The 23,815-nt window shown below is 41.2% G+C and overlaps 1 protein-coding gene across 1 annotated transcript; it reads left to right on the forward strand.

Annotated features, from left to right (window-relative positions):
* Window positions 1-134: 134 nt before the first annotated feature.
* Window positions 135-22,871, forward strand: LOC5504174. The gene is made up of 24 exons (XM_048730509.1): window positions 135-337; window positions 2,987-3,144; window positions 4,536-4,690; window positions 5,045-5,175; window positions 5,607-5,742; window positions 6,038-6,165; window positions 6,403-6,609; window positions 7,037-7,126; window positions 7,984-8,087; window positions 9,272-9,373; window positions 9,829-9,900; window positions 10,169-10,299; window positions 11,404-11,490; window positions 11,612-11,677; window positions 12,232-12,327; window positions 13,305-13,371; window positions 13,993-14,157; window positions 14,815-14,861; window positions 15,094-15,135; window positions 15,296-15,482; window positions 15,564-15,821; window positions 17,656-17,780; window positions 18,009-18,104; window positions 22,592-22,871. Exons 1-24 carry the CDS (start codon window positions 232-234, stop codon window positions 22,722-22,724), a joined length of 2,889 nt encoding a protein of 962 aa, XP_048586466.1. The 5' UTR covers window positions 135-231; the 3' UTR covers window positions 22,725-22,871.
* The last annotated feature ends 944 nt before the right edge of the window (window positions 22,872-23,815 follow it).

Raw genomic sequence — 23,815 nt, forward strand, 5'->3', positions numbered from 1 at the left:
AAGCGTTGCTTTTGTTTTTTTTCATTTGTAAATCAATAGAGAAGTTTATGTTTTAATATAAGAAAAGGTGATTTATTTTTACTTGTGGGTTTCCTGTGGAAAGTCTCCCCGCTGAGTATCAATGTGTAATGCCGGCTCACAAAAGGCTATGTGGCAAAATGAGATAACTTTTACCTTAAAAAACTACGGGAAATTTCCCCTTTCCAGACTGCCTCCCGAGTTACCGCAAATATGGACGACGATGCTGCTTTAAGGGAAAGTGTCTCTAACTTGCGCGATGCTATTTTATTGGGGAGATCGGATATAATACGGAGTATTTTATCCACCGCGGCTGAGTGTAAGTGTAATGAAATGAAGCAAAACATCTGCCATCCATCTCGTCGTCAAATCACGCCAGATTTGCCATTCTGCTTACAATATAATAAGAAAACAGCATAGACAAGTCTCTTTAAATAGCGAAAAATTTCCGTATCGTGTATATTATCTTTTATTTTATATTTTTCCATTACATATTTCTTGAAAGGTCTAAGATTGCCATTTCCTAACTCTTACTGTGACTTATTCTTGTACCGTTTGTTGCACTGATACTGATATTCGTAGCTGGAGGCTGCTTATTTGCATAGCCAATACCACAACAGTATGAAATATCATTGTGTAACCAGATTTGAAAATGGATGTGACTTGATGAATGTACTGTAGCTTAAGAAAATTACTAAGTTATAAGCTGAAAAAAAAAGATTAAGGTGGCGCACCTAGGTAGTTTTGGCTAAACAGCTTATACTAAGTTCCTCACAGAAGACTCATTTTCAGCACAATTTTCGTAAATTTTTTTTAGATTTTATTAATACATCTATGCTTTATCAGTTTCCGCTAGATTCACTATTCTTGGAACTCAAATTATTTTTTGTCATGCAAGTTAAAAGGAAACAATATTTAAAAATATCAAAATCTGCGAGATGAATTTTTTTCTAAATCTACAGTAACACCTAACAATACTTCAACTTGAAGCACACAAATTTTTGGCTTAAAACTGACCTGTCAAACTTCGCGACTGATGAATCTTTTTTTCGCACCAAAAATTGTCCTCGCAATATTTGAAAAAATAAATGCACTCTTGCCTGCAAAGATCCATCCCCGAATTTACGCACCCTGCTAAGTCCAAACCCTAAGGCAACTTGTGTAAGAGGGGCAAGAAGACCAGTGTTGAACAAGAATAAATTCCAGATAGTCAATTCGAGAGTATTTTTGTTAAGATAATTTGAAAACTAAAGAATTTTTCCTTTTCAAATATTTTAACGCAACCCGCTCATCTTCCAAACTATTACTTGACGCTTTTGGTAAAATAGGCCTTACCGAAAGTACTTGCTTGATGTAGTTGTATGTCAAACCTGCGTTTATGAGAAATTAGAATCAAAAGTTGAGTATCTGAATGCGCTTCAAACGAAGCCCACGCTAGTGTCACATGTGGTAATCGACGATAGCTGTCTTGTTTGTTTCACATGTGACAAAGTTGCACGAGCAGAACTGAGATCATAGGTTGTGCATTTCGTACAGATATCTCTATTCTGTGAGAACGCTTACTGTGAAGATGTGAACGCTGAAAGAAACACTCTATACAGTCTTACGGGTGAATATAAAAAAACTGCTATGGGTATATATTTTGAAGAGGAAATTTGTCAAACTATGAAAAACTATAGATAAGAATCATATGAAACACACATAACCCCCTCTCACTGAAGAAAAAACATCGTTATCAAAAAGTATGCAATTTTACAGTTTTTGACAGTTATTTCGCACTGTATTTTTTTTGTCTACATTTTTAAAATTTTTCACTGGACTTGGGGTTTTCAAGCCCCCCCCCCCCCCCCCCCCCCCGCTATCCAGCATCTCTCTCTCTCTCTCTATGAGTAAAATGTGACTTTGAACATGACGGGGTTTTGTTTTGTACTTTATGTATTTTTTATTTGAAAGAATAGAAAGGGTTAAACGTGTGGAGTCTAGAAAAAGAGTTCAAAGGCGGTAGCATAACCAAATGGAATAGAATAGGAGATATCTGTATGAAATGCACAACCTGGAATGCATGGGATCTCAGTTTCGCTCCTACAAATTTGTCACGTGTGGTACAAACAAGGCAGCTCGTCGATTACCATGTGTGACGCTGGCGTGGGCTTCGTTTGAAGCAAGTTCATATCCTCAACTTTTGATTCTAGTTTCTCGTAAACGCAGGTTCGACATGCAACTGCCTTAAGGAAGTACTTTCGGTAAGGCCTATTTTAGCCATAGCTTCGGGTAATAGTTTAGAAGAGGCGCGGCTTGGGCTCAAATGTTGAAAAAGTTTGACAGGTTGGTTTTAAGCCAAAAATTTGTGTGCTTCAAGCTGGAGTATTGTTAGGTGTTACTGTGAATTTAGAAAAAAAATTAATCGCGCAGATTTCGATATTTTTATTTGAATATAAAAATATTGCTTCCATTCACCTTGCATGAAAAAAAATAATTTGATTTCAAACAAGAGTGAATCTTGCCGGATCTGACAAAGCATAGATGTATTAATAAAATCTTAAAAATTAACGAAAATCGAGCCAAAAATGTGTGTCTTTACAGTGTTTCTGTAAAGCAGCCAATATTCCCCCAAAGGCTTCTTGTGTACTTCACTTAATTTTCGTGTCACTTTATTTTCGTGAATCTTTTAAAATCGTGAAATTAAAGTGACACAATTTTAAGTGTAATAAGGTATTCCAAAGCAAAAGCAAAAGATTATTTTAGGTTATGGATAAAAAAATGAATTTAGGTCTTGGTTTCTTTAGTACCTCTTGAAGCTTAATTTGCAAGACTTGAAATGTCAGGGAATATAAGAAAAAAAACTTGCTGATTAATAATATTCTTTCACCTCTACAAATATATTATAAATAAAAGAGTCCCCAAAGATGAGCCTTGGCTTTGAGAGCGATCTTAGATCTTAGATGCTCTTTCTGATTGCTTTTTGTAGTTCGAGAAGAAGGAGAGTTATTTGGTGATGACGAAGACAATGACCCACTTGCCAGGCAGAGGTACTTCGAAGAGTACACTGACCCTTATGATATCTTGAAGCTGATCCTTAACTATGTTGACAGTGATGCCGGGACATGTTTACACTTAGCCACTAAGGTACCTTGATCTTATTTTTAAGGTAACAGCTGCTTTGAGCCCAGGAAAGTGTTTACTGTAGCTCATAACAAGAAAAGTCACAGATGTAACCCTCTATAATAAAAGGATCAAGCATGTCTATAGATGGACTTGCAGGTGGTGTACAATCACTAACTGACCTCACCCCTTGCTTGTCTATAGATGGACTTGCAGGTGGTGTACGATCACTAACTGACCTCACCCCTTGCTTGTCTATAGATGGACTTGCAGGTGGTGTACGATCACTAAATGACCTCACCCCTTGCTTGTCTATAGATGGACTTGCAGATGGTGTACAATCACTAACTGACCTCAACCCTTGCTTGTCTATAGATGGACTTGCAGGTGGTGTACAGTCACTAACTGACCTCACCCCTTGCTTGTCTATAGATGGACTTGCAGATGGTGTACGATCACTAACTGACCTCACCCCTTGCTTGTCTATAGATGGACTTGCAGGTGGTGTACGATCACTAACTGACCTCACCCCTTGCTTGTCTATAGATGGACTTGCAGGTGGTGTACGATCACTAGCTGACCTCACCCCTTGCTTGTCTATAGATGGACTTGCAGGTGGTGTACGATCACTAACTGACCCCACCCCTTGCTTGTCTATAGATGGACTTGCAGGTGGTGTACCATCACTAACTGACCTCACCCCTTGCTTGTCTATAGATGGACTTGCAGGTGGTGTACCATCACTAGCTGACCTCACCCCTTGCTTGTCTATAGATGGACTTGCAGGTGGTGTACGATCACTAACTGACCTCACCCCTTGCTTGTCTATAGATGGACTTGCAGATGGTGTACGATCACTAACTGACCTCACCCCTTGCTTGTCTATAGATGGACTTGCAGGTGGTGTACGATCACTAGCTGACCCCACCCCTTGCTTGTCTATAGATGGACTTGCAGGTGGTGTATGATCACTAGCTGACCTCACCCCTTGCTTGTCTATGGATAGGGCTTGCAGGTGGTGTACGATCATTAACTGACCTTACCCCTTGCATTGTTATAGTTGTGTTACTGTAGATCATTTAGTTACATGGATGAATGTCTTTAGATGGGGTTTGCAGATAGGGTTACATTGCTAACTGACCTCACCCCATATATGTCTTTATATAGAAGAGGTTTGCAGATGGTGTACGATCACTAACTGACCTCACATCCTATATGTCTTCTCATAGATGGGGTTTGCAGATGGTGTACGGTCACTAACTGACCTCACATCCTATATGTCTTCTCATAGATGGGGTTTGCAGATGGTGTACGGTCACTAACTGACCTCACATCCTATATGTCTTCTCATAGATGGGGTTTGCAGATGGTGTACGGTCACTAACTGACCTCACATCCTATATGTCTTCTCATAGATGGGGTTTGCAGATGGTGTACGGTCACTTCTAGCTGCTGGGGCTGACCCAACTATCACAAACAATGAGGGAGCCACGCCCTTTGACTACTGTACTGACAAAAGCATTCTTGGAGTTTACAATGAAGAGCTGCTTCAGGCTGCCGCAGGGGCAAAGTAAGATGCTTTAACATACAGTAGACCATATAGACTAGACTGGGGTATATAAAAAAGAAGCTAAAGAATTGGGTGGATATCTATTCCTTTCTGATAGAAAGATTAAAGTTTCTCTCTCTCTCGCTTTGTTTAAGCGAAATAATGAATCAAGCCTCATACTTACAACTCAAATCCACATCCCTTTATATAATCTCGGATTTTTCCTAGATGATGATGATAGATTTTTTAATAAAAATGCTTCCATTAATGAACCACCATTAAACTTTGCTTTTCATATGGGAGAGATTAAATTAGCATAGCAGCATTTATTTGAGTAGATGGATATATAGAAACTGATGACTGCTTCCATCTCAGTATTCCAAGGGTGAGGCGGTTACTGAAGGCAGGTGTAAGTGCAAATGCAAGCGATGGAGCAGCCACCGATAACAAAGTCCTGCACTGGGCAGCTAGTTTTGGTACCCCTGAAGTGATTGCACTCTTGTGTGGTGAGATAGCCTCTGTTACAGTACCTACAGTAGGAGAGAGGACACTCGTCTATGAATATGACAAACAAATCCTCCCCTTCCCCTGCCACCACCCTGGGAAAAAGGGTGATTTAGATCTACCACAGCAGCAATAGGATGCTACCTCTCGTCTATCGCACATGCTGATTTTTGCTGGCATCCCATCCTGAAGAGGACAAAACTGCGGCAAAAAATGGCACATGCAATAGAACATGCCCAAGGGTAGTATCCTCTTGCCAGCAAAGTGGATCTAAATTACACTAATGTATCTGCTGGGTTTCCTCCTCTGCTCCTCTGTCATCTTGATTTATATTAATCATACAATGATTCTCTCATATGATAATATATGCACGAGTGGCCCCTATGGATGGAAATCTAGGCTGATATGTGATGATATGTTGCTATATGTGTAGAGAATGGAGCTGATACCAACTGTTTAAACGCTAATGGCTCAACACCACTGCATGATGCTGTGACTCGAGAGGATCTTGAGGTCATACAGACACTTCTTAATTATGGCGCTGACACTGGTATTATTGCCAAGAGTGGGTATGTGGATTAATATTCAAAAGAAACAGGGTGCTTTGAGCACATGTGGCACTGCAGAACATAGAGAGTCAAGGAAAAACGTTAAATACACATTTCACATTTAATGAACAATACTTGCCTTTTATAGAGGGGGGCATTTGTTACAGAGGGGTGTTCAACACAAACTTGTAAGCTTAGGGGGGGCCTTCATTACATAGGAGGAATTTTTAACATAGGGACATTTATTAGATCATTAATTATTCTAAAAAGTCCAAGAAAGTTTCCTTGATTTTGGTATCTGGTTTTCATTGCACAGACCCCTTGAAGGGAAGTCAGCATTAGATTTAGCATCAACAGACGAGTTGGAAACGATTCTGGCATCTAGTACAAAAGTGAAAGCGAAACCATTGCAAAATGGAGAGATTCACGAACCATCCGATGTTGGTATGGAAAAACAATTTATATAATTCTAATGACCTTCACTAAACCTTCCATTAGCTATCATGATGTTTTTTCCTCCATCATCTTGACATCATCTTCCCCCTACACTTGATATTTTTCGAGCTCAGTATTCTTCTCAGTCTAGTGTATGCGCCCCTCGCCTTTGACTGCCTGATATCATCCATAGCTAAACAATCCATTTGTTGCAACCAGTCTTATTAAGTCCTTATTTATCCACAGATTCCTCAGATTCTGTTGAAACAATATCTCAGCTCCCGTCACCACCACCAGTGACTATCAAACAACTTTCAGCGAAAACTAATAGCGCCACTTTCATTGACCCCAAGTTTTTCCATCTTTGGCCATCACCACAGAGGATCCAAGAGATAAGTGGAACCAGGTTTTTTCCTTCATCTACTGTTCCAGTATACATTGAAAGGTCCAAAGGTAGGAAGTACATGACATATGACAAATGACAGCTTCTGTCACCTTTTGATTGTTTTAAGAAATTACAATGTAAAAAAATATTACTCAGAGATCCAAAATGACATGAAAATAAAAATAAATCATTACCTTGCTAATATTAAATTATGAAAGCTCTGTTTCTGCGCATTTAATTGTTGCATTTAATTATCAAACTGTCTGATAAAAGCCTCAGTATGGCTAAAGTGAACAATAGAAATAAAAGAAGGTAAAAAAATATTGTTATATCTTGTTATTTTCCAGGTTTTGAAAACATATTTGGGAAGGAAAATAAACAAAATGATGATGGTGAATGTTGAATGAATATTTAGCACATTGGCAAAACTGAGTTTGAAGGATCCATACAGACAGGCTACTGATGTGTCACAGTCAGTTATGTTTTTCTTTGTAGAAAATTTGTCAGAGTTGACAGGCATCTGGGAAACATTAGGGGAAAAGTTTGAGCAGGCCGGTCACTCCTTAGACATCAAGATTATAACAGGTAACAAGAGACAACTGTCAACCGTAGATTCTATAATGAATATGGTTAATGAAAATTAGAAGACAATACAGGGGCGGATCTAGGGGTGGGCCGAGCAGGTCCTGGCCCTCCTTTCTCAGATATTTGGCCTTTTAAGCGAATTTTTTTTTTTAATGTTAAAAAATTTGTACAAATTTAAAAAAAAATTTATTAAAAAAAATAACTAGAAATATGATGAAATCCATGGAAGAACAATGAATCCAGCCCCCCCTCTTTTGAAACCCTTGCTTCACCCCCCCTTTTTGGGACTCCTGGATGTGCTCCTTCATGTTGGTGCCTTTGTAAGGGGGTGTTTATCAAAAATAACCTGAGGGGTTAGGGAAAGGAAAGGACACCTTCAAATTTCAGAGCCCCCTCCTTCAGTGATTTCAGTCAGACTCAGCTCCATATTTGTGCACCACCTTTTTTTCAGAGCCCCCTAATATCTTCCCTCCCCACCCCCCTTCAGGGTATTTAATGTACATACCCTAAGCATGCAAAAGTTTGAATTATGCAATGCGATTCATTTCATATACATTATATTCCTAAACCATATGACAAGCAGGGTCATCATTGAAAACTGATGAGGCACTCTTTATAAAAAAAATATAAGGAAATGACCAGTAGGGGCGTGGTCATGCCCCCAAATATTTTCTTTAATTATGTGTCTCTATTGTACCCCCACCCCCAATATTATCTTATTGTTTCTGCTACTTGTCTCAGTTAAAAGGATGGCCCTATAGTAGAGGCAAATGGAAAAGGAAATTTTTAGTTCAACATAGGCCCCTAGAAAGTCCCTGTGTGAGAGTTATCCTAAGCAAAACTGTATTTTCTGACAGTAAGTGAGGAAGTCCGTTCCCCTCCTGGTAGCATCAGATGTCAACTCTGTCCCAGCCTCTTCCACCGTACAGAGAGCTATAGAATACATGTTACTGAGAAATTGGTGAGTACAATCACTAGTACTGCACAGAGAGCTATAGAATACATGTTACTGAGGAATTGATGAGTAAAATCACTCGTACTGCACAGAGAGCTATAGAATACATGTTACTGAGAAATTGGTGAGTACAATCACTAGTACTGCACAGAGAGCTATAGAATACATGTTACTGAGAAATTGGTGAGTACAATCACTAGTACTGCACAGAGAGCTATAGAATACATGTTACTGAGGAATTGGTGAGTACAATCACTAATACTGCACAGAGAGCTATAGATTACATATTACTGAGAAATTGATGAGTACAATCGCTAGTACTGCACAGAGAGCTATAGAATACATGTTACTGAGGAATTGATGAGTACATTTACTAGTACTGCACAGAGAGCTATAGAATATATGTTACTGAGAAATTGGTGAGTACAATCGCTAGTACTGCACAGAGAGCTATAGAATACATGTTACTGAGGAATTGATGAGTACATTTACTAGTACTGCACAGAGAGCTATAGAATATATGTTACTGAGAAATTGGTGAGTACAATCGCTAGTACTGCACAGAGAACTTTAGAGTACATGTTACTGAGGAATTGATGAGTACAATCACTAGTACTGCACAGAGAGCTATAGAATACATGTTACTGAGGAATTGGTGAGTACAATCACTAGTACTGCACAGAGAGCTATAGAATACATGTTACTGAGAAATTGGTGAGTACAATCGCTAGTACTGCACAGAGAACTTTAGAGTACATGTTACTGAGAAAAAGCTGATACAGTCTTAAGTACAGTTTAACCAAATTTGCATGGACACCAACAACATAAAAAAACTGCAGTGCTTCAGATAAATGTTGATTATTCTGAGCTCAAAAGGATGTTTAAATTCAAGGCAATAATGGCTGACTGCTTGGATTTTTTTTACAGTGACAATGAAAACAAAATGTCATTGAAAATAAAATTGAAAAACAGTGTGCTTTTATATATAGGTCCAATTCTCATAGAAGATTGGAATTTAGTTGCTTTTCCACTGTATATTTGTGTCTGAGAAGAGATCTTCTTTTTGAATCAGGCTATTTTTTTGATATTCCTTGCCTTAGGCAGGTGCTAATTCAAGAGGTAGCATTTATATGAAGCTGTGTGCTATAACAATCATTTAGGATAATCTGCTGACATACACTTTGTCCTAGGTGTTGTTGGTTGCAAGTGAGGCAGTCTCCCTTTGGTATGCTGTCAATACTGTGCTACAGATGTTGCGTGTGTTCAACAACAAAGGAATCCCGCAGTCAAGGGTTTGTTCAACTTGATTTTACTCTAAATTTGGACAAGGCTCAATTTCCTCCTCGTTTCTATGAGCAGACATTGGGGCAAAGAGGCGTAGCCTTGGCTGGAAATAGAGCTTAAGTTTTTACCATCTTTGAAAAATGGTATTTTTTTAGTCACCAAAAAACTTGCTGTAAGGAAACTCCTTTAGACGAATGTTGTTCATGCTTTGTTGAATGCTTCATCATGATATACATATGTACAGTATACTCCAAAACAGGTTACTGGGATGACAATTGTTTGAATAAAGTTTAAACTTATTTGATAAAGATTTAAACATAAGAAAAAGACCTGCAGATTGCCAGGCCCTTGGAGCTTTCCTTTAGAAGAATCAATGTATTTTACGCCTATTTACATAACATTGTGCGCCCCCATAAACAGCTCCTGGGCAAGGAATTGTGTCATGTCCTACATGTTTTCACAGATAAGTGATTGGCCAGATGTGAAACACAGGGGAATCTTGCTGGATGTGTCTACTGGGCGTGTCCCCAAAATGGTAAGCAAGTATCATGTTTTCAAGATTACTACAAGAACTGAAAATGTTCTTTAGTCAGACAAATCGACTCCTGAAAGTGCCATCTGTAATCCCAAACTGATAACAACTCTTTTCAGGAGTCCGATTTGGCAAGTTATTACAGTTGCTTTCCATTGACATAAATGCAGTAGATAAGTATTTTTTATAAGTAGACCAAGAGTATAACAAGAACAGTATACTGTTTTTCTTTATATGCATGTCATAACTGCTTCAACTTTTTTTATTACAGGAAACACTTATGTCCTTGGTTGACATCCTCTCCTCTGCCAAAGTGAACCAATTACAGCTGTACATGCAAAATACCTTCGCATTTGAAGGCCATGAGAGTGTGTCACGGAATAGTACTCCCTACACACAAAGGTAAAAGTTGTTGGCCACATTGCCACAACTAATTTTTCATCTCCAGGTATTTTTTTTAAGTATTTTAATGGCTTTCTAATGAGTATACCTATAACTAAGGTAGATATCCCCCTCCCCTAGTCTTCCACGCAGCCGTCCTTTGTTTGGGTCTACTACATGACCAACTCAAAGGACGGCTGACCGGGAGACTACCCCTCCCCTTGACTGTCTTATGTAACCACAACTCACTACATACTAAGGGGACACACCCAGGGGGGGTGCAGGGGGTGCGAACGCACCCCCCCACACACAACGGCCGAAGGTCCACTTTGGGTTCCCCAATGAACATGCTATTTGTAGACAAAACTATAAAGCATCAGCTAGATTACTCTGGTATGTAGCCAAATCCAACAATAAACGACCCCTGAAGATACTGCAAAGGCTTAAAAAAAAACCTTTTTATTCTTTCGGGCAGTGGTCAAATTTTTATCAGGGAACTCATTCCCCCCCAGGAAAAGTTAGGTCCACCTTTTTGGATTCCCCCCCCCCCAAGAAAATTCCTGGGTACTGGCCTGCTAGTGATCCAGGGGTAATTTATTATTATCATAGCTGTCAACTTACCTGCATTAGGCGGGAGTCAAAATATTTTGGACCTCATCACATGCCTAATTTTTGTGAGAATGTTCATACATTCTCTGTATTTACCCACATTGGCTCTCTTGGATTTTTCACATATTTAAAGTGTATTTCACCTGGTTTCACAAGATTTCTGTCCAGTTGGGTTGACAGCTATTTAATTCATGTTGGAGATGCTTGTTGGTTTTTCAGAGAAAGTCAAGTGTGTTATCTCCTGGCATCTAATTTGAAAATCTAGAGCAATAGGACAAAAATACTTGGTAAAAATTAGGGATTAAAGCTGATTAACATTTAGTGACATTTTTCAAACTTAGTGGAACATGCATAGGATGTAGGAAAACTATTCCCATATCTTTTATGTTTCTGCCATCACCTTTTATTAAAAGGAACATAAAAGATTAAGGATACAATAAAAAGGCAGTGACCTGTTTTGCCTATGTTTTGATGTGCAAGTGGTTATATTGCTGATCATTCTATTTTGGTGTGTAGTGATATAATCAAACTTGATGAGTATTGTAGACGTCGCTACATTGAGCTTGTGCCACATATTGAGAGTCTATCCGGATTCCATCGCTGGTAAGTAGACTACACACTGGCCCCTCTTTCTGCAATAGAAACTTTTACTGTCTGCCTCTTGGCCAGGGAGGGGGATTTCCTTACAATTAGAAGAAATAACTTTGTATGTTTGTGTTTTCAGGTTTGTCTATAAACAATACACACATTTAGCTGAAAGCCACACAGATGTAGATACCTCCATAGAAAGGTAACTCTTTAAACTAAGGTGATACCTTTTACATACTAGTCCAATACTCTGACAAATGTATGCATGGTATTGTCCCCTTTCATCGCTTTACCTCATTTTATAATATACTCCAGTGGCCTCAATTGTTTCAGACAATGCCATGGATAAATTTGTTGTTGTATTGGCAAACCCTCACCTTTTAAGTAATCTTATTTTACAATGAAAGTAAAAGAGATATTGAGTGATATAGCACATTGTGGATATACAAGATTGAGTATTTGAGAGAAGTTTTTAAAGAAAATGTCAAATGGCATAAGGCTGGCTGCAGATTTTTCATATCTTTGATTAGAATTGTAAACTTATTGAGTTACAAAAAAGTGCCATATCACATGTCATAATTATTTTATTATTATTGGTATTGTAACATTAGTCATAAAGTGTCACTGTTGTGATTGAGTGTGATTGTTTTTTTATTGTAATGCTTGTACAACAATCTTTGTACATCATCTATTAACTTTTTCACATTGTTATACTGTATGCCATACTGCATGTTGATTTACACATTCTATTTTCAGCCCTGTGCCACGTTCTCTATGTCCATCAAATGATGATTGTATTTCTTTATCTCGAGGACTTCATGACCAGGCCTTCCCTTGCTTTGCATCCACAAGGTAAACACCCTCTTTCTTTCAAGGACCATCTATCCCCGTCATCTCCTGTGCCTTCCCTTGTTTTGCATCCACAAGATAAGCACCCCCTCTCTTTCAAGGACCATCTATCCCCGTCATCTCCTGTGCCTTCCCTTGTTTTGCATCCACAAGGTAAACACCCTCTCTCTTTCAAGGACCATCTATCCCCGTCATCTCCTGTGCCTTCCATTGTTTTGCATCCACAAGATAAGCACCCCCTCTCTTTCAATGACCATCTATCCCCGTCATCTCCTGTGCCTTCCATTGTTTTGCATCCACAAGGTAAACACCCCCTCTCTTTCAATGACCATCTATCCCCGTAATCTCCTGTGCCTTCCCTTGTTTTGCATCCACAAGATAAGCACCCCCTCTCTTTCACGGACCATTAATCCCCATCATCTCCTTGCCTACAATTGCCTACAAGGTTATCCACCCTCTCTTTCAAGGACCATCTTTCCCCATCATCTCCTGTGCTTTCCCTAGCTTTGCATCTACAAGGTAATCGATCTATAAAAACACAAACGCCATGTCTGGCCCTTTTCCCAGTATTGTGTCTGCCAGGTATAGCTATGACCACCACCTGGCCCAATGACTAGCCCTCTCTCAATAATGAAGAAAATTCTATCTTAGAATGGAAGGGTGGTGGAATGGGACAGTGGCTCCCAGAAAACTTTTGTTTGAGGCCCTACTCCCAATATGTTTCTGACCAGCAAATGCAAAGAGCCAAAATTAAAATTCTCTGAATTCAATGATATTTTACCTATATTATGGTGCTCAGATGACTGAATACCCCTGCAATATTTTTTTTACTTGAAAAGATATCCACCTAGCAGTAGAACATACATTCAGTTAGGGAAAAGGTTTTTGAAAGGTATATTAACTGAGAGAATTTTAATTTTGTCTGTTTGCCTTTGCAGGAGATTATAAGAAATATAAAAATCCCCTTATCTTGTTCTTAGGTTTGCACATGTGGGTGTGGATGTGACGGAAGAATTCGGTCGAGGGCAGTCATACGTCATGGCGCAGGTAACACAACCAACATACTTAGTATAATGTTCTTGGGCTGAGCTTGCAGTTGGGGTGCTGAGTTATGAAGTATGAATACAAGCTGAGTTAAAAGCATAAGAAGGCAGTAACCATGGTTACTGCCTTCTTGTGTCTCATGTCTGACCAAGGAAATCTTCATAACAAAGGCTTCCTCCCTACATCCCTTGCTACCTAATTAGTTATCGTGTAAAGGTAAGGGATGCAACGTAATGACAAGGTAATATTGCTCCATTTCCAGGCCAAAGGAGCCCCCCCTCCTTCTTCCTCCCCCCCTCCCTTCCCCCCTTCCTCACCCCTTAGCACTTGCGAATACTGTCTCATTTCCAGGCCAAAGGAGCCCCCCCCTCCTTCTTCCTCCCCCCTCCCTTCCCCCCTTCCTCACCCCTTAGCACTTGCGAATACTGTCTCATTTCCAGGCCAAAGGAGCCCCCCCTCCTTCTTCCTCCCCCCCCTCCCTTCCCCTCTTCCTCACCCCTTAGCACTTGCGGATACTGTCTCATTTCCAGGCCAAAGAAGCCCCCCCCCCCTCCTTCTTCCTCCCCCCCCCTCCCTTCCCTTTTCCTCACCCCTTAGCACTTGCGGATACTGTCTCATTTCCAGGCCAAAGGAGAGCAAGAGCTTTACTTGTCATACTTGAGAGCCATGTATCGATCATGCAGGAAGCATGGGAGAACAATGCAGTTCTGGGCAAACCCCTTACACGACGAGCCTGCGATCACACTTAACCTGCCCTGTGACGTCATAGCCATGGAGTACGGTGACAAGGTGAATATCAGAATATAACACTAACATTTCTTCAGTTTGACTTCATAATGATGGAATTTTACCAGGTAGATATCAGAATTTAAAATAACATTTCCCCTGTTTTACTTCATGATGAATTGCATTTCATCTATGATGTTTATACCGTCTAAAACGGCTGTTCTCCAAAAATAGAATACTCAATCAAAGCGCTCCCATATGATCATTATTTGCGAGAATTAAAACTTTTTCAAATGCAAACTGACTGCAGAATAATTGAGACTTGGAATTTGGAAAAATCGATTGTAGTACAAAAACAAATAATAAATAAATTCATCAAGGATCATACCTATGAAATATATATAACGATATTCTGTTGGGAAAAACATTTTGAAGTATAACAAGATCGTTTCTCTGAAGCCTTTGAAGATGTATGAAGAGAAGCTGGGAGGGGGAGGTATTTGAATAAAAAATTAGGCCCTGGAGGGGATAATACTAGGTATGTGGGGCTTAGTAGAGCCCTTACGGTACCTCTGAATACTATTCTGATACCAACGTTACTATGCCACTTCCTTATGTCTACATAAGAGACTAGGAAAAAGCTTCCTTAACCGGGGACGTTACATGCACAATTAGACTCTTAGACTCATAACATTAATTCCATGCCGTTTTCATTTGCAGCCTGGTTATGATTTTATGAAACAATGTCGAACCCTGTCCGACGAGGGGTAAGTGATAAATGATGAGTTTTTATTTATTTTTATGAGTGATTATCATAAAGATGGTGGTGGTGATGATGATGAATGATAATCATGAAGATAGTAGTGATGATAATAATGATAATTTGCGCTTTCAAATAGGGGCTCAAACATATGAATGTTAAATGTTGATGTTCCCCAAGTTAGTAGTAGAAATATCGTAGTGTAATGTTTTTTTTCCAATGTCCTCTCTATCTTTTAGAGTGAGTTTTTACGTTTGCCCAGGAACTTTAACATGGAACAGGTAAATAAATTTTCTTTTTTTCTAGAAATCTACGATTGCTGTTTTGCGTTACCCTGACTAGGCAGGGCACTTATATAAAAGCACCCAGCCCTACATAATTTCACTACTTTCAGTTCCTATTTTATTTCATTTTCATGATATCCCCCATTTGTTTTTTTAGCGCATGCGCAAACACAGACGATAGTCTTACGCTGACCAACAACGCCGTCCAGGCTGCGATAGCGTGTGACGCTCTAGGTGTTCTCACCTGTGATTGGTCACTCCCTGGTCACGTGAATCCTCTTTGCATGAGTATCCCTGCATTCCTTGCGACGGCGGGGCTATCTTGGAAAGCGGACACTGATTTGGTAAATAATAGCGTTGCCGTACTTCTGCGGGATCCCTGACATTTCTAGGTGTAATGTGTTATAAATCCTCTTTACTCGCAGGCCGATGTAAAATCTTTGCTGCCCGAAATCGTTAGTACCCACGCCCTACTCGATAACTCCGCCAAGATAGGCCACGCTCTGTGTGACCTGGGGAGAGTTCACGCTATTTTGACAAATGATCTGGAGCGGGCGCAAGACGACTGGAAGACCAGCGGCGTGCACCCACTCGGGCATGACCAGCAAGGAACTTTGATATGGCGGGTTTTGTCGAGTGGTGGAGAAACCGACCTTAGAGGAGTAACGCTAGATTCAGTACAGGTTTGCTTTTTCCTTGCGTAGTTTTTTTTTTCTTTTAATTAATTTCAGCATAGTTAGGGAGAAGAGACTGGTTATGAAAGCCGGCGAACTTCAAGATACCTGTCACGCAATCACACAGGTGCACAAACAAAGAGTACAGTTCAAGAAAACATGGAAGAGATTTATGAATAAACTTATTTGGACACAAATCGCTTATTGATTTATTCGAAACTTTGCTATTTTTAATATCTTTTTTTTAAATCTTTGTCGATACAGTAAATGTTGGAAAATTCGCGAACACTGGTCAGGTCTTGGACTGGTCAGGTCTTGGTCTTGTCGTAAGCGACAAGCCCCGATAACGACCACGATCACGAATCACCGATTGAATTGTCACACAAACTCTGTAATTCTAAGCTCTCGTAAGCGACCAACTTATCGGTGCGACCAGCTCCGTTAACGACCACAATTTCAAAACACCAACTGATATTTTCTTTTATTTTTAAGCTCTCGTAAGCGACCACATTGATTTTTGGCTTTACAACATCAGTCAACACCTGATAAACATCATATCCAATGCATGCTGAAATCACATATAAAGCGGAAATGTTGTAATGTTTCTCATAAGCTGCCTTTCCAGTAGGCAACTATTAAAGAATTTCATAATTTCAAATTTTCTTACTTCAATTTCAACCATTTCTTTGTCTCCAGAAAATGTGTAAATGCAAGGAATCTCTAGTCCATTGCCAGCTCCACGATTTATCATTTTTCCAGTTACAATAGCCATCCACTTGTTTGTTGCACGATTTAGAAATCGGCTAACAAAAGACGCCATGCGATCGTCGTAGACTCAGAAGATATTATAATGACGAAAAGCTTAAGTCGTCGATATAAACGAGCATAACGAGCTACTTTGCGTAGAATTAATTGCTATTAAATAAAACAACTCACTCTCAGGATAAGTCAAATACCTAGTTTTAAAATCAAGCAATTAACCAAAATATTACAGCGTTCTTATTATTACGATACCTTTTAGATTCCATTTTAATTAAGCTCCCGTAAGCGACCAACACCTATTGTTCAAGTTTTTGGCGCCCAGGTGTCGCTTATGAGAGCAAGCTCTAGTAAAAGACCAGCTCCGTTAACGACCACAATTCTCAGTTCCCAAGGTGGTCGCTTACGAGAGCTTCAACTGATACAAAATAACTACAAAATACCCGCTGACAGTTTAAATCGCGGATTTATCCCTTGGACCCCAAAACTAGCGAATTTTCCAACATTTGTTGTAACGCTTTCCATGTTTTAACGCTCTAGTTTTATTTAATAGTTTTATACAGTCATTGATGTTCTGTTCAAATGCGGGGAGCTCTTTTGAACAATTTCAGTGCGGGTTTGATGCAAACAGCAACGATTCTTTGTTTACTCCACATATTCTCCTGTACTCTTCGCTTGATTCGCACATCTATACTCAACCACATGACAGGGAAAAAATAGACAAAGATTTTGGCGCGTTCCCACACCAGTCACCACCACCATGAATATGATGATTTTTCTTTTTTTCATAGAATCTCGGGGAATCTCATGGGCAAAGTCTAAACATTCAATTTGCAAAGTCTGCCTTCAGTCGGCTTTATTTGATTGTGCTACACATATTGCAAACTCACTTTTTGGAGTGCACTCCTAAGTGAACATGAGATTGTATTTCTGATTTAACTTTGAACATCCATCATGACTGGGGTGACGACAAGGTGGAAAAGGCTTTCAAACCCGTCTGCCTATAGTGATTGTGTTATTGCCAACCTTGTTACCATTGTCAAATTTGACCAAGATAAAAGGATTTTCGATTTTCAATCCGCAGCAAGCCACGCGTCACATTCGTCAGTGCCAGAACACCATCATGACCGCTGAGCTCAAGTGCGCCCACGGCCTGGACATCCTCAAAGAGCTGGACACAACCGCTGATCTCATTTTATTCGCATGCAGGCACGTAAAACCTTTTAGAAAGAGATGCTTTTGTAGATCAGACGGAAAGATATTTATGGCGAGAAGCAAAACACTATGGAACGTTGTTATTGTCCACACTTTGTTATTGTCCTCAGCCAATATTGGAAGACAGATAGTGAGAAGAGATATAAGAATAACCACCTGAAAATAGAATCTATAGCATTGCGATTTTGTTATTGTTGTCATGTACTGTGTATCTATTTACAGGATCTGCAGGACAATGCTGCTGGCCCAGAAACAGAACACCGAAGTGAAATCTGTGAGAGATCTGCCAGCCATTAACCGAACAGACCTCGCTAATAGGTCAGTAGCACCTTCATGACGTCATCCTATCTAGACATGACGTCATCAAATTTAAACATCCACATAGTGCATCATCTTTGCCAGGTATGACGTCTATGACGTCATTGCTTTCATACACGATGTCATTACACCCGCAAGGTGAATCATCAGTCAATAACCGTATAAACCTTCACTGCAACTGACGCCGTACCCGGGTTTCTACACCAGCATCCGGGATACTCTGTGAATCTGAAAAAGCCGGGTTTCCTGTGTTATGTTTTGGCTTCGGGGTTCTTACCGGGTTTCCTGTGTTTAGCCTTGTCCCCGGGGTTCTCACCGGGTTTCCTGTGTTTAGCCTTGTCCCCGGGGTTCTTACCGGGTTTCCTGTGTTTAGCCTTGTCCCCGGGGTTCTTATCGGGTTTCCTGTGTTTAGCCTTGTCCCCGGGGTTCTTATCGGGTTTCCTGTGTTTAGCCTTGTCCCCGGGGTTCTCACCGGGTTTCCTGTGTTTAGCCTTGTCCCCGGGGTTCTTACCGGGTTTCCTGTGTTTAGCCTTGTCCCCGGGGTTCTTATCGGGTTTCCTGTGTTTAGCCTTGTCCCCGGGGTTCTTATCGGGTTTCCTGTGTTTAGCCTTGTCCCCGGGGTTCTTACCGGGTTTCCTGTGTTTAGCCTTGTCCCTGGGGTTCTTACCGGGTTTCCTGTGTTTAGCCTTGTCCCCAGGGTTCTTACCGGGTTTCCTGTGTTTAGCCTTGTCCCCGGGGTTCTTACCGGGTTTCCTGTGTTTAGCCTTGTCCCCGGCGTTCTTACCGGGTTTCCAGTGTTTAGCCTTGTCCCCGGGGTTCTTATCGGGTTTCCTGTGTTTAGCCTTGTCCCCGGGGTTCTTATCGGGTTTCCTGTGTTTAGCCTTGTCCCCGGGGTTCTTACCGGGTTTCCTGTGTTTAGCCTTGTCCCCGGGGTTCTTACCGGGTTTCCTGTGCTTAGCCTTGTCCCCGGGGTTCTTACCGGGTTTCCTGTGTTTAGCCTTGTCCCCGGGGTTCTTACCGGGTTTCCAGTGTTTAGCCTTGTCCTGGGGTTCTTACCGGGTTTCCTGTGTTTAGCCTTGTCCCCGGCGTTCTTACCGGGTTTCCAGTGTTTAGCCTTGTTCCAGGCGTTCTTACCGGGTTTCCTGTGTTGTTTAGCCTTGTTCCAGGGGTTCTTACCGGGTTTCTTGTGTTTAGCCTTGTCCCCGGGGTTCTTACCGGGTTTCCTGTGTTTAGCCTTGTCCCAGGGGTTAATATCGGGTTTCCTGTGTTCAGCCTAGTCTAAGGTATTGTTACCGGGTTTCCTGTGTTTAGTAGCCTATTCTACACTGCATCCATTGTCGCATCGTATTAAGATTGGGGATAAATTTGGCGATCCGACACTGAACGCAGTGCGTGAAAAAAAGGCATAGAACACGGGTGGGTGGGCGGGTAAACAGCGTGCTGGCCTTAGTCACGTCTCGCCCAGCATATCCAGTATCAACCACCATTTAACCTATTACCTCCCTGCAGTTGAGCAATTCGATAATTTATTCATATTCAGTAATCTTATATACTCTGCTCTAATTTATTCAGCGTGAATAGTAACCTATTCTACACTGCATCCATTGTCGCATCGTATTAAGATTGGGGATAAATTTGGCTCCCGGCAACCGTGCACTATGTGCACTCCCACTGACTTAACACATGTCGATGGGTTCCCTATTTCCCAAACCTTAGTATCTTTAACAGGGAATCCATCGACGCCAGGAAGTGCATTGCGCGCATTCATGACAACGCTTTATCATACTCATCCAACCTCTTTAATATTCTAATCTTTTCTCCCCAAACCTAAATAACCCGATCGGGTCGTTGTTACTCGGGAAAACGTTTTCCAGAAGTGCCTGCAGGGAACGCGTACAAACAACGTTTGAGTTAATATCCTGCAAATCTTGAATAGGTCCTTTATTGACATTAGCAAGAGCAACCTCCATATAATGCTCAACTCCGCGAGCAGGACAGATACGTCTGCGCGCATCTTCTTATCCCAAACCTATCTGAAAGTGTCTCCTCGCGCTAGGGTAGAGAATCAAATTCCTTCAAAACAACTAGTGAGCAATCTCGTTCTTATGATCTCCTTTTAGAGTTGCCCTACAACAAAACTGCCAGAGTCTCTAAAATTCAATTTATCGACATCAACCATCACTTCCCCTTTTTTTCTACCCGTGTCGCCAGGTCAACCAACTGGTCGTTTCCTGTCACCCCCCTGCGGGTCGGTACAGGGTTTCCTTGACATTTACCCCAAGAAGTCTTATTTGCCTTAAATTCCCCGGAAGATACTACCATATCAAAAACAGTATCCTTCTCCCAAAACTACAACCTCTTCTAAAGCGGGATAAACAAAGAAAGAACAATACCTCACTACCAGTGAAACCCCGTACAGACCCACAGAGGAGGACAGTTTTGACCCAGTACAAGTGAGGGGCTGTTAAGGTAGCCTGTTTCAAAACTGTCGCCCCCCTCTGGGACCTGGAGGTAGTACACAAGTACATAGACAGAGACTAAAACGAGATAATAAGGCTTGAGCTCATGCTTAATTATGTTGATTACATGCCATGTATTATCAATTCCACTCGATTCGTGTTATCCTTATTGCCTTGGGTGTAATCTGCTCCTTAAAACTTTTTATGACACCTTTCCGCCCTTGGCCTTACTGGCTCTTAATTCGTCAAAAAAGCAACCAACTAGTCAGCGTCGAGTTGCACATAATGATATTACTTTCGCACAAACATGGGATCGCTATTGCTAGCATCGCAGCTGAGAAGGAGCTCAGTACGGATTCTCATTTTCCCGTACATAAAATAGCTTGCATTAAGTTCTGCTCCTGTCCTGTCCCATCTCCATGTTGGTCGGTTACATGCTTCATACAAAGAATTTGCTTGACACACACTTGTCCCCGCCCTGGTATACCAGGCTTCATAAATTCACATGACAAACTCTTGCGCCGGCTTTGATGCATATAAAATAATTAAATTTCCCGACGATCTCTCGTTCCGCTTTAATAGTTATGAATCCTCAACTCGTTACACGTAATTCACTTTACAAACTCTTGTTCCGTACATAGACTCGCGTGACGAACTCTCTTCCCCGCCTGTACATAGACTCGCGTGACGAACTCTCGTCCCCGCCTGTACATAGACTCGCGTGACGAACTCTCGTCCCCGCCTGTACATAGACTCGCGTGACGAACTCTCGTACCCGCCTGTACATAGACTCGCGTGACGAACTCTCGTACCCGCCTGTACATAGACTCGCGTGACGAACTCTCGTCCCCGCCTGTACATAGAATCGCGTGACGAACTCTCGTCCCCGCCTGTACATAGACTCGCGTGACGAACTCTCGTCCCCGCCTGTACGTAGACTCGCGTGACGAACTCTCGTACCCGCCTGTACATAGACTCGCGTGACGAACTCTCGTACCCGCCTGTACATAGACTCGCGTGACGAACTTTCGTACCCGCCTGTACATAGACTCGCGTGACGAACTCTAGTACCCGCCTGTACATAGACTCGCGTGACGAACTCTCGTCCCCGCCTGTACATAGACTCGCGTGACGAACTCTTGTACCGCCTGTACATAGACTCGCGTGACGAACTCTCGTACCCGGCTGTACATAGACTCCCGTGACGAACTCTCGTCCCTGCCATACAATACATAGATTTACGTAGCAAAATTCTTGTCTCCGCATTTGTGTGTTCACAAAGGCTTGCAACACGAGCTGTCGTCCATGGTTTCCGTGCACCTGGTCTAATAATAAAGTATAAAACGACAACTAAACTAGCCCCCGACACAAAAAGAAAGAAATATTGATGCTCGTAATACACTTGTCATATAAAACGTTTACAGGAGAAAATTAATATCGAAGGAGGCACGATTAAGTACACACGGCGAGTCCATAATAAGATAACCGTGTTTGAAAATTTCTAAAAACACAAACGCAGAACCAAAAAAAGAGAAACCAACTTATATCACCTCCAAATCCTTCGGTTATTCTTACGGCCTAGGCCTTTGGCTGCCTTGCGCGTGGTCTTGTTTCTTCTCCTGTCCGAGCACATGGGCTACCGGCTCCTCGCCCCGAACAACAACAACATCAGCTACCTCTACTAGATATTAGACTTCAGCCATCTAAATGAAACAGTAGTTTAAACAAAATTAATCGAAACGGTACAACAACGATATAAATATAGAGCAGACCAAGCATTTACCGTTCACCTCGCTGCAGTTGAGCAATTCGATAATTTATTCATATTCACTAATCTTATATACTCTGCTCTAATGTATTCAGCGTGACTAGCTATTTCCCTGGGGTTAATATCGGTTTTCCTGTGTTCAACCTAGTCCCTTTTTTTATGAACCGTTAGGCAGCATATGATCCGGGAAGAGCTTTACCTGCGTAAGAACGCATTGGATGGCTAGGCAGTATCAAAACTGATTGTTTTCTGTCCGTCAGGTTACTGGGTCTGATTGAACATTACCAGAAGGTCTACCTATTGCAGAACAGATCTGGCGGCCTACTTTCCGCCAAACAACAACTGGAAAAGATCCTTCAAAAACTTCTACCAGAGACGCCAAGCAACTCTTAGAGGCAGATGGATAGTCTGTTATTTATTTGATGGTTATTTTGATATATTGAAAGATATAAAAAGGGTAATGGGAGGCATGGAAGAAGTAAAGTTTAGTGCTATGTTGTAAGAATTAAACAATTTGGATTAAAGAATGTCAATCACCCACTCCTTTGTTATTGTTTATTATTGAAAAAAACAGGGATTTTTTCTCAAGGAACCTTCAAAATGACAGTGTACGAATGAAGTCTGATATGTTATTGAGGATATATGATTGAAAATATCTTGGCTACTTGCTTGAGTTACCCGATGGAAAAGGATGCTTTGTGTGACTTGCCATTGAGCGGGAACATAAAATGGGGGCTTGATTGGCCTTCTTAAACCAATCATTTGTTACTTTTATAAATGCATGCAGGCGCATAGACAAGGGGGGGAGGTGCACAGGGTATGCCCCATCTCCCACCCCCTCCTCAGGGTACGGGCCTGAATGACTGGCCTGGTATTGTATTCTTCTGACTAGGTAAAATAAAACGATACAGACAATCTCTGCTGGCTTAATATACATCATCTTAGTTTAAAATAACCTGTTATTGTATTCTTCTAACTAGGTAAAATAAAAAGATACAGACAATCTCTGCTGGCTTGCTATATATCATCTTAGTTTAAAATAACCTGTTAAACCATTACTACCCGTAGCTTTTACACTTTTCACCGGTTCGCGCGCTGCACAAATTCATCTGCACCACAGGTAACCCAAGCCCAAGAAGGCTGCATCCACCGATTAGAGGACTTGTATTACCTCCCCAGCAAATGATACATATCCAGTTTTACATTGTGGCATTTTTTGCATCATTTAAAATATGTTGTATTTTGGCTGAACTGATGCCGACATATCTTTCCCTGAGCGAATGAAGCAAACGTCTGGCTCCCTTTTTCCGTCTACCCTTAACCTCTTCCTCGACGACATCCTTTATCTCTGAAATCCGCAAAATCCGACGTCCTTCGAAGTACAACACGTCTTTTCCATCTTCCTGACCCCAAGTTATCTTTCCGTCAGCCCTCCAGTATCGAATAATCGCTGTCTTTTCGGCTCGTGTTCGTTCTCTCACAGG

Source organism: Nematostella vectensis, chromosome 7 (assembly GCF_932526225.1).
Source record: "Nematostella vectensis chromosome 7, jaNemVect1.1, whole genome shotgun sequence".
NCBI classification, from domain to species: Eukaryota; Metazoa; Cnidaria; class Anthozoa; order Actiniaria; family Edwardsiidae; genus Nematostella; species Nematostella vectensis.

Coding starts and splice junctions, on each gene's coding strand:
- LOC5504174 (XM_048730509.1), top strand. CDS start 232: ATGGACGACGATGCTGCTTTAAGGGAAAGTGTCTCTAACTTGCGCGAT. Junction 15,136..15,295: donor GGAACTTTAACATGGAACAG/GTAAATAAATTT, acceptor TTGTTTTTTTAG/CGCATGCGCAAACACAGACG. Junction 15,822..17,655: donor TAACGCTAGATTCAGTACAG/GTTTGCTTTTTC, acceptor TTCAATCCGCAG/CAAGCCACGCGTCACATTCG.